The following is a 16,526-nucleotide window of genomic DNA, read 5'->3' on the forward strand; positions in this document are numbered from 1 at the left end:
AAGAGCAACTAGGGACTGGTAATCAATGCTAGCCAGCCAGTTCACCAACAACTCACAGAGGAATTAATTTTTTTTAAATGGAGATAGCCCAGACCCTAGCTCCAAATGGCTATATTATGGAGATAGCCCATACCCTAATTTTAAATCTTTTAAAAGGCAAATCTAAGGTGCTGTGTTCCAGATATGATTTGATCAGTTCACCACTAAGCTTTAATCAAAAAGACATTTTATTTTCAGTATTCCTGTGGTGGGCTGGCCCCCAGTTCAGCTTCCGATCAGTGGTAACCAACTAGATGTTCTTCTGGATGTACCACTCGGTTCTTCTGACACAAGATGGTTGCAAACACTTCAGCATTGTCTTTTGTACTGTTATGCTGGATGCACCATCATTGAGGATGGAAGTGGTCATGGACCTTCGCCTTCTGTCACCTGTTGAATTGCTAACTACCATTTATCACTGGTTGTGACATGGCTCTAAAAGTTTGGTCTAGTCTAATAACCTGGCAGATAAGACTTGCTCTTGTTTCTAGTTCCTGTATTTGAATGTCAAATAATAAATATGTAATATCCAACATTGAGGATATACACCACATGCAAAGTCTTTATATGTATCGCCATTGATGTCTTAACTCTGAGAAAATCAGGATTATAGCAGGATTGAATAAAATCTATTTTCAGGAACATATACTGTGGTAGTTCAAATAAAACAATCTCATCTGTTAACTTTGTCAGAATTATGTGATTTATCCAACTGATTTCAAGGGAAGTCTGTTTACCTTGTAATTTAGTCCAAGCATTTTGCTTGGTTTCGTTATCAAGAGCTATTTTGATAGATGTAAGTTTGTTCTTAGATGTTTATGACAAGAGCAGGTATTCTTATAAGCCTAGGAGAAAGTGAGGACTGCAGATGCTGGAGATCTGAGCTGAAAATGTGTAGCTGGAAAAGCGCAGCAGGTCAGGCAGCATCCAAAGAGCAGGAGAATCGACGTTTCGGGCATGAGCCCTTCTTCAGGAATGAGTAAAGTGTGCCCAGCAGACTAAGATAAAAGGTAGGGAGGAGGGACTTGGGGGAGGGGCGTTGGAAATGTGATAGGTGGAAAGAGGTTAAGGTGAGGGTGATAGGCCGGAGTGGGGGTGGGGGCGGAGAGGTCAGGAAGAAAATTGCAGGTTAGGAAGGTGGTGCTGAGTTTGAGGGTTGGGACTGAGACAAGATGGGGGGAGGGGAAATGAGGAAACTGGAGAAATCTGAGTTCATCCCTTGTGGTTGGAGGGTTCCGAGGCAGAAGATGAGGCGCTCTTCCTCCAGCCGTCGTGTTGCCATGGTCTGGCGTTGGAGGAGTCCAAGGACCTGCATGTCCTTAGTGGAGTGGGAGGGGGACTTGAAGTGTTGAACCACGGGGTGGTTGGGTTGGTTGGTCCGGGTGTCCCAGAGGTGTACTCTGAAACGTTCCGCAAGTAGGCAGCCTGTTTCCCCAATATAGAGGAGGCCACATCGGGTGCAGCGGATGCAGTAAAAGATGTGTGTGGAGGTGCAGGTGAATTTGTGGCGGATATGGAAGGGGAGGGAAATATATCCCTGGTGTTGGGGTCTTAAATGTCCGTGTTTTTATTATAAACCGACCAACTCCCACAGCTACCTAGACTCCCCTCCCCTATCAGCGTTACAAAAAGACCACTCCCTCCGTGACTCCCTCGTCAGGTCCACACCCCCCCACCAACCCAACCTCCACTCCCGCCACATTCCCCTGCAACCGCAAGAAATGCAAAACTTGCGCCCACACCTCCCCCCTTACTTCCCTCCAAGGCCCCAAGGGATCCTTCCATATCCGCCACAAATTCACCTGCACCTCCACACACATCTTTTACTGCATCCGCTGCACCGCTGTGGCCTCCTCTATATTGGGGAAACAGGCTGCCTACTTGCGGAACGTTTCAGAGAACATCTCTGGGACACCCGGACCAACCAACCCAACCACCCCGTGGCTCAACACTTCAACTCCCCCTCCCACTCCACCAAGGACATGCAGGTCCTTGGACTCCTCCATCACCAGACCATAGCAACACGACGGCTGGAGGAAGAACTCCTCATCTTCTGGCTAGGAACCCTCCAACCACAAGGGATGAACTCAGATTTCTCCAGTTTCCTCATTTTCCCTCCCCCCACCTTGTCTCAGTCCTAACACTCAAACTCAGCACCACCTTCTTAACTGGCAATCTTCTTCCTGACCTCCCTGCCCCCACCCCCATTCTGGCCTATCACCCTCACCTTAACCTCCTTCCACCTATCGCATTTCCAACGCCCCTCCCCCAAGTCCCTCCTCCCTATCTTTTATCTTAGCCTGCTGGGCACACTTTACTCATTCCTGAAGAAGGGCTCATGCCCGAAACGTCGATTCTCCTGCCCCTTGGATGCTGCCTGACCTGCTGCGCTTTTCTTATAAGCCTATCCCACTTGTCACTCTAAAGCTATTAAAAATATGGAATCAGATATAATATCATTAGGATACCAGCCAAAACATCCTCATAGCTAGTTTTATGAAATTTTTCTTCACTGACTTTTTAATGATGTTTTTGTGCAGTATCCATGGGACTGTTGACAAATTTCCAGAAGTACATTGTGGAGTTGTTTTCCAAATCTAATTGTGGTTAGAAATCTGTTCCCGGTAAGCACTGTAATTTGAGGTAATTTAAAAAATATTGCATGTTATAATATATTCACTAAATTATCAATTTTCTGAAGTTATGTTCATACTGATGAATTAACCAGGCCCAGTGTTTTTTTTTCACCAAGGTAATAATAATACAACTGACAATTGCTTTAGTAAAACTGTGTCAGGCAGGAACACTCTGCCAAGTGTGTTCTAAGTGAATTTATAGTCCATGTTTAGTCAGTTATGGAATGGTCTGGAACATACAGGATCAAATCATTTGAGTGAAATAAATTGATTGCAGACCTTGTTTGACCCTGTTGCAAAAGAAGTATTAGCAACTTACTAAACACTGTATTTTGCCTAAACAAACATTCCAATGATATTTTAAACTTCATCGTTTGTTTTGGTCATTAACGTTGTTGTTGGACATTGGCCGGTTGGCTTTTAGAGATTAAAAACTAAACCTTCATGATTTTTCCAAATATTTGTATTAAGGATTCAGGTTTCCAATATGGAAAATTATCTGTAATGGCTAATGTGAGGAACTAATAACTTGTCCAAAAGCACATTTTAATCTTGCTGAAGTTTTTGATTATATTACTCTCTGCAGGTGATCATTGGTTGAAATTCTTAAAGATAATGTGCAATCGTATAATTTGCAATTGGTTGTTAACCGTGAAGTTACATATCTGTGTGATAGATGTTAAATAGCTCTTGTCTTTATATAATTCCTATCATCTCTTAAAGCACTTCGCATAATGAATGACTTTGAGTGTAGTGACTGTTAAACAGGCATATCTGACAACATTTTTGTACCAGCAATGATTGTCAACCACTAATGAAACAGATGAATGAATGAATGACAGGTTCATCTGCTTCTGGCTAATCTTTTGGATACATTGAAAACTTATTTATGCTGATCATTTGGACTACAAGCCAGACTGACCACAATGTTGAAATTTCACTGCTATGTAATAACTGTTGATTTACAATAGTAGCAATAGCAACAATATAAATGTAAAACTGAATGGATTTTTCCATTATGTTCCACTGAATATTCATCAACAATTCACATAACTATCACGTATAGGTAAGAAAAAAATTCACAAAGTCGGAGAATAATTTTTAAAAATCCATATGTAGTTTCATAAGTGCTAACCATGTTCCTACGCTGTTTGTGTATTTTTACTACATTCTACAGATTATAAAAATACTTCATTGCTGAATGTGGTTTCTTTGGCTGGCACTTCGTGACCCAAAACTTTTTCTTTAAGATAGTGTAATAAAGAGATTTTTTTATCTTAACTGACAGACTTTTATTCTGTAATCTGAAGGACATAAATGTATTTTCTCTACTCACATGTGGAAGAGTAATTTTGGTCTTGTGTGAAAATATTTGACTCCGGAGGAGTTGGCTTGTTTTCAAGGATTAGAAAGAATAAAAAACAAAATGCAGATTTAAATGCTGGGATATGTGGTTGCCACATTTGGCAAACAGTAACTACTGGAGAACTGCAAAGGTCAGTGCTTGGGCTCTGTCTATGCATAATATATATCAACGGTTTGGATGAGAGAATCAAGTATACTTCCAAGTTTGTTGAGAAACAGAAATACATGGGATCATGAGTGGTGGGGAGAATGTAAAGAGGCTTTAAGATAATTCAATCAAGTTGAGCATGTGGTCAACTTTAGCAGATGCAGTATTGTGTGGTTACATGTAAACCTTTCTGCTTTAGTCGGTAAAACAGCATGGTTGTGTATTGTTCAAATTGAGATGGATTGGGCAATGTTGATGTGTCCTTGTACAGCAGTCAGTGGAGCAAGCACATAAGATTTAAGAAGCAGTTCAGAAAGCAACTGGTATGTCAGCTAAAGCTATATGTGACACTAGTCAGACATCATCTAGTATACTGTGAACAGCTTTGGTCACCTATCAATGGAAATGCATACTGGCATTGGATCAGTCCAGAAAAGGTTCGTTAGATTGTTCGCAGGCATGGAGGAGTTCACTTATGAGGAATGTTTGAATATGTTGGGCCCATACTCATTGGAGTTGAAAAGAATGGAATCAACCTTATTGAAACATAAGCTTACTAGAGGGCTTGACAGGGTAGTAGCAAAGAGATTGTTTCTGCTTAAGGGAGAGTCTAGGCTAGAAGGCTAATCTCAGAAAAAGGGGTGTCCCATTTAAGACATGGATAAGCAAGAATTTCTTCCCTAAATCTTTAATGAAAGAATTGAGAATTATGGGAAAAGGCAAGAAATTGGAGTTGAGGATTATCAGATCAGTAATGGTATAATTGAATGGAAGAACAGGCTTGATGGTCATTCAAACTTTTAGTTGTTGCATCTTATGGCCTTCATTGCAAGAGAATATTTGAGGACAGGAACACTTATGTCTTCCTGCAGCTGGATGGGTACTGATGAGACTGCACCTGGAGTACGCTATGCAATTTTGGTTGTCTTATCTAAGTAAGAATATACATCACATAGGGGGAGAACAGTAAAGGTTCACCAGACTGATTTCTGGGATAGAAGGTCTGTTTTATGAGAAGCAATTGGGTAAAATAGACCTGTATTCATTGAAATTTAGAAGAATGAGCGAGGATCTCATATATAAGATTCTGATAGGGTTGGACAGACTAGATGCAGGGATGATCCCTCTAGCTGGGGATTTTAGAACAAGTGGTCACAGTCTCAGAATACAGAGTAGAATGTTTAGGACTGAGATGAGGAATTTTTTTTTCACTCAAAGGGTGGTAAATTCTCTACCCCACTAGGCATTGGAGGCCTAGTCAGTCGGTATGTCTAAGAAGATGAGGCAAATTTATGAACAGTAAAGATGTCAAGAGAGAAGAGAGAGAGAGTATGATGTTGAGATAGAGGATTAACCATGATTATATTGAATGATGGAGCAGGTCTGCCTGTTGTCTTTCCATGATTAAAAACTGCCTACTTTCCATTTCATGCTTCATCCAAATATTAAAAACAATACGTAAATCAAAGTTTCAATTTAAAAAGAACAATTGATAATGGTTAGAAATGGCATGTATTTCAACTTGTACTTATGCAACTTGTTTCTTTTTATTAGTACTGCCAAATTCTTATCTGTCAACATTACAGATTAGCTTTTGTTATTTTTGCTGAGGTCAGTAATTTTGTGTAATTCATTTGGACAAATTTCAAATGTTTTAGTCCATATTTTGGTTGATTTTTTTTAAAATTGGAAATTATGGGTGTAGCAATCTCTATGTGAGCTCATGGGCATATATCCTTAACGATGCTACACTGAATAACGTTACATCTGTAATCAATGTCACCCCTCTGGATCAACTGCAATTTAAGTAACCTTTCTGCATATCACTTTATGATGCCTCCATCCCTCATGGTTTGTAATTTGACAATGTCCTTGGTCAGGTAATTCTGCAGACAGAATTAACTTAAAAAAATGTAAAGCAAGAGGTAATCAGAAGATGTCAGAGACCCAAATTGAGCATAATTATTTTAATATTCATTGAACATTAGCATGTTAAACTAATTTGAAATGCAACACAAAGTAGAAATAAATATGTTTCATTTTAATAATAGATCTCGGAAAAAAATTACTTACTAAGTAGACCATTCTTCCAAATCTTGGTCATGTTAATGATTGAAAAAGCAGACAAGTATTTCTAACTCCTACTGGTATTTCTGTTCTTTGTTTCCATCCTTTTAACCATAAGTCAGATGTAAGTTTATATGCCTCGGTTCAGTAGTGTACTCTTGTCTCTGAGACAAAAGGTTTGAAGTTCTACTCCAAACACTTGAACACATCATCTCACCTGCCATTTCAGTAATGGAGTCACTGAGGGTGAGAGTGAAACCATTTTTCAGACTCACCATGAACTGAGACCCCTGCTCTTATGAGGATGCAATGGAACTAAATGGTGAAGATCAAATCAATTCTCCTGGTTTTGTAATCAAGATAATATATCAATGCTATTAAAAGTAGGTAGCATGATTACTTTGAAGTCTTATGTGTAAGTGACTGCTACATTTCCTACTTTATAATAGTGAGAACATTTAAAAGTATTTCATGAAGTGAAGTGCTTTGAGACCAATTGAGTAAGAGGTGCTGCGTAAATGTAAATGATTTATTTTTGCTAATTACATAGATAAAAATTGACCTTCTGTGGTATTAATCTTGCATATGCTTGTTTTAGAGTGTAGAACACATGTGATTCCAGTTGCTAGCCTGACTTATTCACTGGAGTACCTGAGTAGTGGCATCAAAGTTCTTTAACTAAAGGTGCAGTTACTTTGTTGTGATCGTGAACGTATTGACCCTTTAGGTTATCTTAAGGTTTGAGAAATAAGAGGAAATTCCCTTTTCTTTCCAGTGCATTTTCTTAAAAGTATATAAAGTCAGTTCTTCTGTAATGCAATGGCTGCATTCTTGTGCAACCCTGCCTTATAGAAAAATCGCACTTTAGAAACAGCGCTTAAAGTGTTGGAGCTGTAATTATGTTACAGTCAACACATGTTTTAAAAATTCGCACTGTAAGAATAGCATCCCCACTTCTTCAATCATATTGCAGCAAATTCACGTTGACAAAACGCATGTTAAAACAGAACAACCTGTATAAAACACAAAATTATCATTGAACAAGATGTGACATCTAAATGTGATTGTGCCCTCAAAAAGAAATAACTGTCATGTTTCTTTGGCTAGCTGTTAGCAATATTTCTTCTTTCATATTATACACATTGACCAGCATTATTTTTTCATTGCAGCCGCCCTCAAAAGGTTTGCCTCTGCCCATTCCTTCCAGTGCATCCGCTGAATGTCTCCACGTGTCTGTATATAGTTCAGCATCCTGCAGAGGTGAGTAAGGTTATGGTGATGGGACATAAGTCAGCAGCCATCTAATAGGAGTAAGACCATCGGAAACTACAAAAGGAAACCAGAAAATATGAATCAACTGTGATTTTCACAAGTGCTTCTCAGCAGTTATGAAGAAACATGTAAGCTTGCAGTGGTTCTCCACCCATTTCCATTTGCACACACCCATCACAATAATATATCATTATCTCTACTGTTCTGAAACTTTCTGCAATGACCTTCAGTGTAATTTCCCTTCCCAGGCATTTGACACTGTTACTTGAGGCAAATGTCAGGGGATCTAATGTATTATGCTATATTAGAAGTGACTGGTTTGTCCAACCTTTACAAGAGCAGCGTGATTCAGTAATAGCAAAACATCCATCAGTTTTTTCTTTGTCAGGATAATTTGAGAAATATTAACTAAGAGCAGTCAGATGGTTGGATAAATTGTCTTGGGTTAAGTATGTGACTGAAAATTTAGCAGAAACCCATTTATGTTTGATGTTGGCCACACATCATTGAAGAAAAATTGCATTATCTGCACTGAGCTTTGGAGTGCTATTCTGCAGTAAAGTCGTCAATCCATCCCTCGCATCACTTTTTGTATGATGCACTTGGATGAAGTATGGGTAGCAACACCACTCCTGTAACATTGTCTTCCAAAGTCAATGTTTGTTGCTGCTTTATCAAATTTACTTGAAGGAACAGTCTAGAAACTTACTTGAAAGCTTCTGTCAATTCTGATTGTTGTAAAATAGCTAAAAGGAAAATAAATTACTTCACTAACTTGTAATATTTAGCACATTAATACAGTCCTCTCCTAAATGAAAAGCTATGAACATGAAAATATATCAATGTTTGTCAACTGTGCAAACAATTTTGCAGGTAGGTATAATCATGTTGTTAATTATCAACAGTGCCAATTGGGCATGAGTTCTTGATAGAGTTAGGCTGTGGACGATTGCATTATGATGGAGATTTCTTCACCTGGAGAAGGAAAATTGATTGTATTAAGTTGTAGGTGTTTATTTTGGAAGGTAATTGCAGAGCAGTCTGGGTGCAGATCGCGGAACAAATTTATGTTCTGCTATGTTCTGCCTCGATAAATTAAATAGCACAGGTGTAGGAGATTTTGTGGAAGGAAATAATTCTCATTTGTATGAAAGGATAGTGCACAGAACGTGAAGAGAAAGGAAGAATTTTCTCAGTGAGTAAAATTGTATTTACTTGACTAAATTAATTTATCAAGTAGAATGAACAAGCTACGATTACAAGTCTGAGAGACATTCTTCACTGCCAGGTTAATTGAATATCTGATTAAAAACTATTGTTTTTAAATTTGTTATAGTAACAGTGAGGTTCATGATTAGCTCATATACAGATTAACATTTTTTTAAATTGAAAATTGCTGCTCAAATACAAGCATGTTGGTGCTGTAACCAGCTATAATCAACAAGCATGATGGAATATGATTTCATTCTTTATTATTTATGTCCTTGTTAAAAAGAGAACTTAAGTGTTGTGGAAATATTACAGATTATTAATATTATTTAATTATTTTCCTATTTAACTACCTCCCACCTCCACCAGCCTACCAATAAATCCAGGAAGAGTAAGTTTCCTTGATCATCACTGGGAACAGATTTGTTCAGTCAAATGTCTTGGAATTTGGAAGATGGCAGATTAGGATGAAATCTAAATTTAACTGAATTTTATTTGGTCTCAATTCCAGAAGTTGTCATGACAGCACTTTGGTGGAATTTTATCAAAGAAGCAGCCAATTAAGGGATTACTCCTGTAGGTATTCTGTGGGCAGGCTCTGGAATCAGGAATACCAAGAGGAAGGCCGAAGGCTCTGTTTGGTTTGTAGCCTCACTGGGAAAAGTAGGAGATTCCATTGTGTTGGAGAGTCCCCTGAGAAGAATTTGTCACAATCCATGTGGAGACCAATTTACTTTTGAAAAAGGGAGTAAATAGCTCAACAAGGTTTCCCACTTTAAGACTTTTACTGTAACAAACTCACTAAAATCAACATCATCTAAACATTGACTAGTTGGTAACTAATACACAAACTGCAGGAATGATATCCCCATTAACTTTAACGTAATCAAAAAAAACAATTGTTGCATTTCCACAATACACTACACCTCAAGACAGGATGATTGACTTTACAAAAAGCTATCCAAACTTGCGTGCAGCTTTCAACAGACTTATTTTTCCCAATTTTCCTGAGTTATAATGTCTGGAGTCCATCTAATGTGTTCTGAGAATTCTGAGCTGTTTTTAAATGCAAGGTCCTCTCTGCGAATCCATCTCTTGTCCATGACAAATCTTCCAGCGTCCTTAAATCTCTATAACTCCCATGTCTTCAGTCAGAGAATGAGCTGCTACCTGGTGGCTAAAAGAAAATAGTTTTTTTCTCAGCAGCTGCTGTTCTGTTGTCTTTTTCTTTGGGCCTGTCTGTCTATGTGTATGTATTTCTTTCTTTTTCTGTTTTTCTCTCTTTTTCTCGATATTTGTCTTTCTCTCTGCCTCTCTCCCTCCTTGTCTTTCTCTTTGTCTGTCTCGCTCTCGCGCTCTCTGCCCCTCTCACTTTCTCAATGTCTGTCTGTCCAGGATCTCCACATCAATAAATTTGTTTGTTTGCTGACAGCTGTCCTTTTGTGTGTGTCTAGGTTTGAAAGCTGCTTCTGTGCTCTCAATGGGACTTGGCTTGGTCCCTGGTCCCAATGACATCTAGCTCACTTCAGCTAATTGTCGACGCAACTCTCTCCTTTATTCTACTTTACATTGAAACATAGAGACATTTTAAAGCATAACTGTCTGAGAAAACTCACATTCATGTCGGTGTAAACCTGGATTAAAATGTATTATGGTCACATCATTTTTGCTGAAGGAGAGTACCTTCATATAGGATGGTCTGTGGCTGTGGCCCTTTAGTGCCCAGCAGATCTGTGTTGGACTGCATCGCTGAGTGTAGCTCTGGCCTCCCTGGTCTGCTACTCAGAGGCTTTCGCTATTCCATGTGATGGCTACAGTCACACTGGGGAGGACCTGTCAGTAAAATCCAGGTGGGATGTTAAATGGTACCCCCAATTGGTTCTTTAATTAGCCTAACTGTCTATGCAGTACTAGCTAGCAGGTGCTGCTGACCCAGCAGAAGCTACCCTCCTGAAAAAACACCAAATGCAAAACTGTGCCATGCTGGCCAGAAGCAAGAAATTGTTGACACAACGCCTCCAAATCCATTCCCATCTCACTTTGAGAATTTTCTACTACGCGCTCAAATCTTCTGTGACCACTTATATTTCACAATCAGAAGGTTAAAACATAAGCTGCAACAGTCTCATTATTTGAGAACAGATTTGTGTTAACTAAACTGAGACTTTTTCCGATGTAATGGTTTAAAACTCTGAATACTCTATATATTTGTCTTAAATCAGGGGAGTCGAGTACTGCGAACTGTGCCTCTGCTAGCTGCCTGCCTTCCAGCTGACAAATGCAAGGTTTTTGTTGGTCGGCGTTTTAGTGAGGACAGGTAACGATCTGTACTATTTCATAATTGTATATCTGAAGGGTTCTGTTTGCTGAAAATTGCTTTTGGACATCCTTTAGTTCAGAAAAGATCTGCCAGGATATTGCTGGGAATGAAGGGTTTAAGTTATAAAAATAGGCTGGATAGGCTGAGACTTGTTTTTGCTGGAGCATAGGAGATTGGGGGTTCACCTTATTGAGGTTTATATAATCGTGAGGGGCATGTATAAGGTGATGACCAAAGGTCTTTTTCCTCAGATAGGGGAGTTCAAATTAGGGGGCATATTTTTAAGGTAAGAGGAGAAAAATTTTAATAAGATATAGGCAACGTTTTTACAGGGGAAGTGGTTAGCGTGTGGAATGAGTGGATGTAGGTACAGTTACAACATGTAAAAGATGTTTGGATAAGTACATGAACAAGAAAGGTTTGGAGTGATATGGGTTTTTCTGAACCCTCTCCTGTTTAATAAAATCCTTTCTATAATGGGGGGACCAGAACTGCACACAGTACTCCAAAAGTGGCATTACCAATGTCCTATACAACCTATGATATTTGGACAAGTACATGAATAGGAAAGCTTTAGAGGGTTTTGGGCCAAATACAGATAAATTGATCCTGTTCTTTTTCTGGGCAGTATACACCCGAAAATGTTTTTCATGCTGTTGAGCCAATGTCAGTGATGTAGCTCTACTTTACTAACTTGGCTTAATGATTAACTTTATTTAATACACAGATCCTGTGACTCTGCAAGGGCCCAAATGTATTATTACTGTCTCCAGTGCTCATAGCTACTCTTAATGCCATGTTGGCTGGATGTTGCCTAACCCCAGTATACATTACTGCTGTTTTTGCCATTTAACCCTGAGGAATATTCTATGGTTGCTAGTTTCTGTGAAGGATCACCATTTTTCTAGGAATTGTCAGGGAGTTTGCAAATGTTCTGCAGAAATCTAATGAAGCAATTTGAAAAATGCTTGATACTTGGGTCTTTTACATGTTTGTGAAGTTTCTGACTGACAAATTAACTCCACTTTCCAAATTTATTTGACTAACATTCATTCAATTGAAGTTGTTCAAAATTAAATTACATAGCAGTGTTGGTCAACGTAAAAAAATTTGAACGCATACACTACTTCAGTAAATAAAACAGAGGAACTAGTACTGTTTCCAGTTAAATTTGATCTAGCCTATGAAGCTATAAAGCAGCATTGTATTTTTCTAACGAACCACAATATATTAATGATTCAGTTGCAATGAGAATTCTTAAATTATGATCTCCTGATACTGGATATTAATCATGCAGAAAATCTCTGACTAATTTCTTCTGGAACTCAACATAAGCAAAATTTAAGTCATCAGGAACTGAGAGAAAACTCTTGTACTGATTGGAGCCATACCTAGCATTAAAGAAGATCATTCTGGCTGTTGAAGGCTAATCACCACAACCCCAAGACATCACTGCTGCATTTGTCAGGCTTAACATAATACAATTCACTCCATAGGATGTCACAAAACAGCTGACAGTACTGACTACTGTGAATCAGTGTGTTCAGCCCAAACATCTTCAGCTGCTTGATCAGTTATCTAACCTCTAACATAAAAAAGAAGAAACTGTCACTCAAAGGGATCAAAATTAATAAGGAAGAAGTCTTGAAGAGGTTATTGGCGCTTAGTTAACGAGGCAAGTTGTTAGTGTATGGAATGCAGGTAGAATAAATATGGTAGAAGCAGGTTCAACTGAGGCATTGAAGAGAGCATTGGATGGTCTTTGAATATTAGTGGTGTACAGGGATATCTGGAAGGGGCAAGAGATTGGTACTAGATCTCAGTTCAGGCACGCTGGGCCAAATGTCCTCCTTATGCACCATAATAATTCTGAGATCCTGTGATGAGGTCAGAAGTGAAAATGCTCACTAATTGCACAACCACTCCTCTGGTACTTAAGCAGTCTCTGCTGCATATAGCGAGACCTGAAACAACATTCAGGCATTTAACATTAATAAGTAGCAAATGATATTCATCTCCAAAAGTGCCAGGTAATGGCCATCTTCAACAAGAAAGAAATTAATCTCTTCTTGACATTCAATGCATTACCATTACTGAATTTCCCAATCAGCATCCTAGGTTTATCATTATCCAGAAACTTTACTAGAGTAGCATTATTAATACAGTGATTCAATGAGCAGGTCAAAGGCAGAGAATTCTGTGATGAGTACATCCTTAAAGCCTGTCCAATGCCTCAACATTCCAACAACTACTCATCACAAGTCAGTAGTGTGATGGAATGCCTGGCTGTGTGCAGTTCCAACAACTCTCAAGACACTCTACAGCATCCAAGACATCCATTCATCTATCGTCATAAACATTCACTCCTTCTACTGCAAGATGCACAATGGCTGCTGTGTATACTGTCTATGGACTGTACTGCAGCAACTCACCAAGCCTCTCCCCCACTGTCATCCAAACTTGTGGCCTTTACCATCTTGAAGATCAGGGGCATTTGATACATGGGAACACCAACCCCTGGAAACTCCCCTCCAGATCATGTACTATTCTAGCTTAGAAAAGATATGTTGTTACTACAGTCGCCAAACTGAAACCTTGTGACTCCCTCCAACAGCACTGAATATACCTCTATCTCCCTGATTGCAGTAGTTCAAGCAAGTAACACTAACAACTAACACCACCTCAAGGACAATTTAGTTTAGGCAAGAAATATTGCCATTGCCAATCCTGCTTGCACACAAGGATTTTTTTGTTTTAAAAATATTATAATTATCTAATATAAATGTTTACTGTGATTTGACCAATCTTTCATCATTCCAGATCCGATTGTAATGTGGACCATATGTTTTTAAACAAACAAGGATGAGAAATTTATTGTTAAACAGATCCTTATTTGGCTTTTGTTGAAAGCTTTTGTTATCCTGTGAGTCCAACAATCATTCTGTCAGTTTGTAGTTAAATATATTGTACTAACATGTAGAAAAGGTAAAAATAAAAAACTGGAATTGAAGTAGCTGTATTCATTGGAGCTTGCCTAATGCCAGTAGGAAAAAAGAGAACACCATTACCGGTAGATGAGAATAAGAATCTAAACCAAAACAGCTAAAAGATAGGAATAGAAAGTCTATGACAAACAATGTTAAAGTGAAACTTACAATTTAAATGAATATGTTGTCATTATTGTATTAAGTACATTAAAGGGAAACAATGATAACTGAGTATACTTTTAATGGCTCTGGTAATTGATGTTCATAGCTATCATCCTGTTGAGACTTTATTTTTTTTGCTGGTTGAGGAATAGCATATGGCATTATGTTCAAATCTAGACCTGTTAGAATGAGCTATGGTAGACAAATGTGTGCAAGTCGTCTTAACTTAAAATCAAATGGAGAGACAAAAAGACACTTCCAGATGATTCTTATTCACTGCTTTTTAGAAGGGTGAAACTTGAAGAGCTGCTGTAGGTCAGTCAGACATCACATTGTGCACAAGTCACTGTGACCACAGTTCCAAATTTGGTGACATTTCTTTTCAACAAATTTTTATTTCAGAACTCCTGAACAGCGACAGTTTTCCCACTTTCACACCTTTCCTGGTAAATACCAAAAAAACATTTGTAACCAAGAATATTTATTAAAATGTAATATGTGTTCAAGGTTGTCATGGTTTTTATTTGCCAGTGTTTGAAATGCTTTTCATAAATCCATGACTCTGTACAGTGTGGAAACAGACCCATTGGTCAAACTTGTCCATGCTGAACCAGATATCCCAACCCAATCTAGTCCTAACTGCCAGCACCTGGCCCATATCCCTCCAGAGCCTTCCTATTCATATACTCATACTCATCCAGATGTCTTTTAAATGTTGCAATTGTATCAGCCTCCACCACTTCCTCTAGCAACTCATTCCATACACGTACCACCCTCTAAGTGAAAAAGTTGCCTCTTAGATCTCTTTTATATCTTTCTCCTCTCACCCTAAACCTATGCCCTCTAGTTCTGGACTCTCCCACACCATAGAAAAGACTTTGTCTATTTATCCTATCCATGCCCCTCATGATTTTATAAACCTCTATAAGGTCACCCCATCAGCGTCCGACGCTCCAGGGAAAACAGCCCCAGCCTATTCAACATCTCCCTATAGTTCAAATCCTCCAACCCTGGCAACATCCTTGTAAGTCTTTTCTGAACCCTTTCAACTCTTACACAGGAAGGAGACCAGAATTGCATGCAATATTCCAACAGTGGCCTAACCAATGTCCTGCATAGCTGCAACATGACCTGCCAACTCCTGTACTCAATACTCTGACCAATAAAGAAAAGCATACCAAAAGCCGCCTTCACTATCCTATCTACCTGTGACTCCACTTTCAAGGGTCTATGAACCTGCACTCCTAGGTCTCTTTGTTCAGCAACACTCCCCACAACCTAAGCATTAAGTGTATAAGTCCTGCTCTGATTTGCATTTCCAAAATGTAGCACCTTGTATTTAGCTAAGTTAAACTCCATCTGTCACTCCTCAGCCTATTGGCCCATCTGATCAAGATTCTGTTGAACTCTGAGATAACCTTCACTGTCCACTACGGATCTAATTTTGGTGTCATCTGCAAACTTACTAACTATACCGCCTATGTTCACAAATCGTTTATATAAACGATGAAAAGCAATGGACCCAGCAAAAGCTGGAGGCCTCTGACCAGCAGTGTGCCACCATTCCTTGTGACACTCCACTGGTCTGAGGCCTCCAGTCTGAAAAGCAACCCTCTGCCACCACCCTCTGTCTTCTACCTTTGAGCCAGTTCTGTATCCAAGTGGCTAGTTCTCCCTGTATTCCGAGAGATCTAATCTTGCTAACCAGCCTCCCATGGGGAACCTTGTCAAATGCCTTACTGAAGTCTAGATCACATCTACTACTCTGCCCTCATCAATCCTCTTTGTTACTTCTTCAAAAAATTCAATCAAGTTTGTGAAACGAGCTTGTGTTAATGTGAAAACTCTAATTGTTCTGTTTTCTCATAGACTGAAGACTGGCTTTTGTTCAGTTCTGACAAAAAAAAATTAAAGGGAACATATTAATGGTAATCACTATCCAACTTAAGAGTTGCTGTTTTAGGACAAGTCAAAGCTGTTCAGTTGGGGTTTTGGCCTATTAAATCTGTGGGATCAATTCATAACACCAAAGTCATCAAATATTTTAATGTGTACTTGTTTTGCCAGCTTCTCCAAGTGAAGGTCTCTCACAACTAGCTACAAGCCCAAATGTAAAGCTGTCAACAGTTGCTGATCCCAGTTGCCCACTTTTAATGGTGTTGTCTTATTCAACATGGCAAAACTGCTGCTCAAGTGAAAGCTGGCTTTGACAGCAACACTGCTGATCCATGTAGCATTACAGTCAGCTATTTTTATTGGTTTGGCATTTCATGCATCTCATTTATTAAAAGTATTTCTCAATTCCTGATGTGTACAGTGAA

The 16,526-nt window shown here is 38.9% G+C and overlaps 1 protein-coding gene across 3 annotated transcripts in view; it reads left to right on the forward strand.

Moving 5' to 3' along the window:
* The window catches only part of dtwd2 (DTW motif tRNA-uridine aminocarboxypropyltransferase 2), a 116,817-nt gene that overhangs the window by 50,226 nt on the left and 50,065 nt on the right, over nt 1-16,526 (forward strand). For all 3 annotated transcript variants that reach the window (XM_087998370.1, XM_087998377.1, XM_043711426.2), the window contains exons 2-3: nt 7,425-7,515; nt 10,959-11,053. In XM_087998370.1, the coding sequence (XP_087854496.1) occupies nt 7,425-7,515; nt 10,959-11,053 (186 nt within the window). The remainder of the gene's footprint in view (nt 1-7,424; nt 7,516-10,958; nt 11,054-16,526) is intronic.

This window comes from Chiloscyllium plagiosum, unplaced genomic scaffold (assembly GCF_037043375.1).
Source record: "Chiloscyllium plagiosum isolate Xiang-an unplaced genomic scaffold, Cpla_swu_hap1 HiC_scaffold_2, whole genome shotgun sequence".
NCBI lineage: Eukaryota > Metazoa > Chordata > Chondrichthyes > Orectolobiformes > Hemiscylliidae > Chiloscyllium > Chiloscyllium plagiosum.